At 63.1% G+C, this 1,142-nt stretch overlaps 1 protein-coding gene across 1 annotated transcript in view; it reads left to right on the forward strand.

The window, feature by feature from the left end:
* The first annotated feature begins 7 nt into the window (after nucleotides 1-7).
* LOC112943368 (NADH dehydrogenase [ubiquinone] 1 subunit C2-like) overlaps nucleotides 8-1,142 on the forward strand; it is a 3,406-nt gene continuing 2,271 nt past the window's right edge. The window contains exon 1 of the mRNA XM_026034512.1: nucleotides 8-146. Within this exon, the coding sequence (XP_025890297.1) occupies nucleotides 8-146 (139 nt within the window). The remainder of the gene's footprint in view (nucleotides 147-1,142) is intronic.

The raw sequence follows: 1,142 nt of genomic DNA on the forward strand, positions 1-1,142 counted from the left end.
CGCCATCATGGCCTTCCTGCCGGACGAGGCGCGCGGGCTGCCGCCGCCGCCGCTGCTCAACCGGGGCTCGGCCTGGCTCGGCTTCAGCGGCTGGTTCGCGGCCCTGCTCGACAACAGCTTCAACCGGCGGCCCGTGCTGCGCTCCGGTGCGGTGGGGGGCGGTGTGAGGGGCCTGGGGGGTGCTGAGGGTTGAGGGCTCCCATGTGAGGGGGTCTGGGGGATCTGAGGAGGCGTTGAAAGTTGAGGGGATCTTGGGGGGGGGGTGTTGAGGGTTGGGGGCTCTGATGTGAGGGGGGCTGGGGGTTGGGAGGTGCTGAGGGTTGAGGCGATATGGGGGCGTTGGGGGTTTGAGGTGAGGGGATCTGAGGGGTTGGGGAGTGTTTGAGAGATGGGGGCTCTGAGATGAGGGAATCTGGAGGGGATGAGGGTTGAGGGCCCCGGTGTGAGGAGGTCTGAGGGGTTGGGGGGTGTCTGAGGGTTGGAGGCCCCGATGTGAGGGGGTCTGAGGGGTTGGGGGGTGTCTGAGGGTTGAGGCCCCTGATGTGAGGGGCTCTGAGGAGTTGAGGAGTGTTTGAGGGTTGGGGGCCCCGATGTGAGGGGGTCTGAGGGGTTGGGGGGTGTTTGAGGGTTGGGGGCCCCGTTGTGAGAGGGTCTGAGGGGTTGGGGGGTGTTTGAGGCTTGGGGGCTCTGAGGTGATAGGGTGTGGGGGGTTGAGGGTTCCTGAGGATTGAGGTGAGGGGATATGGGGAGTTTGGGGGGTGTTTGGAGGTTGGAGGGATTGAGATGAGGGGATATGGGGGGTCTGGGGAGTGTTTAAGGATGGAGGTGAGAGGATATGGGGAGTTTGGGGGTGTTGGAGGATTGGGTGTTAGAGGTGATGGGATCTGGGGGTTTGGGAGGTGTTTGAGGATTGAGATGAGAGGATCTGGGGGGCATTGGGGGGTGTTTGAGAGTTGGGGGACTTCAGGCGAAGGGATCTAAGGGAGGTTGAGCGGGGTTGGGGATTGGGGAATTGAGGTGAGGGGATATGGGTGGGGCTTGAGGGTTGGGAATTTGAGATGTGGGGATGGGGGAGTTTGGGATTGGAGGGGAGGGGATCTAGGGGATGTTGGGGGGTGTTTGAGGGTTGGGGGGTTGAGGTT

Source organism: Nothoprocta perdicaria, unplaced genomic scaffold (assembly GCF_003342845.1).
Source record: "Nothoprocta perdicaria isolate Ctin4 unplaced genomic scaffold, notPer1 scaffold_146, whole genome shotgun sequence".
NCBI lineage: Eukaryota > Metazoa > Chordata > Aves > Tinamiformes > Tinamidae > Nothoprocta > Nothoprocta perdicaria.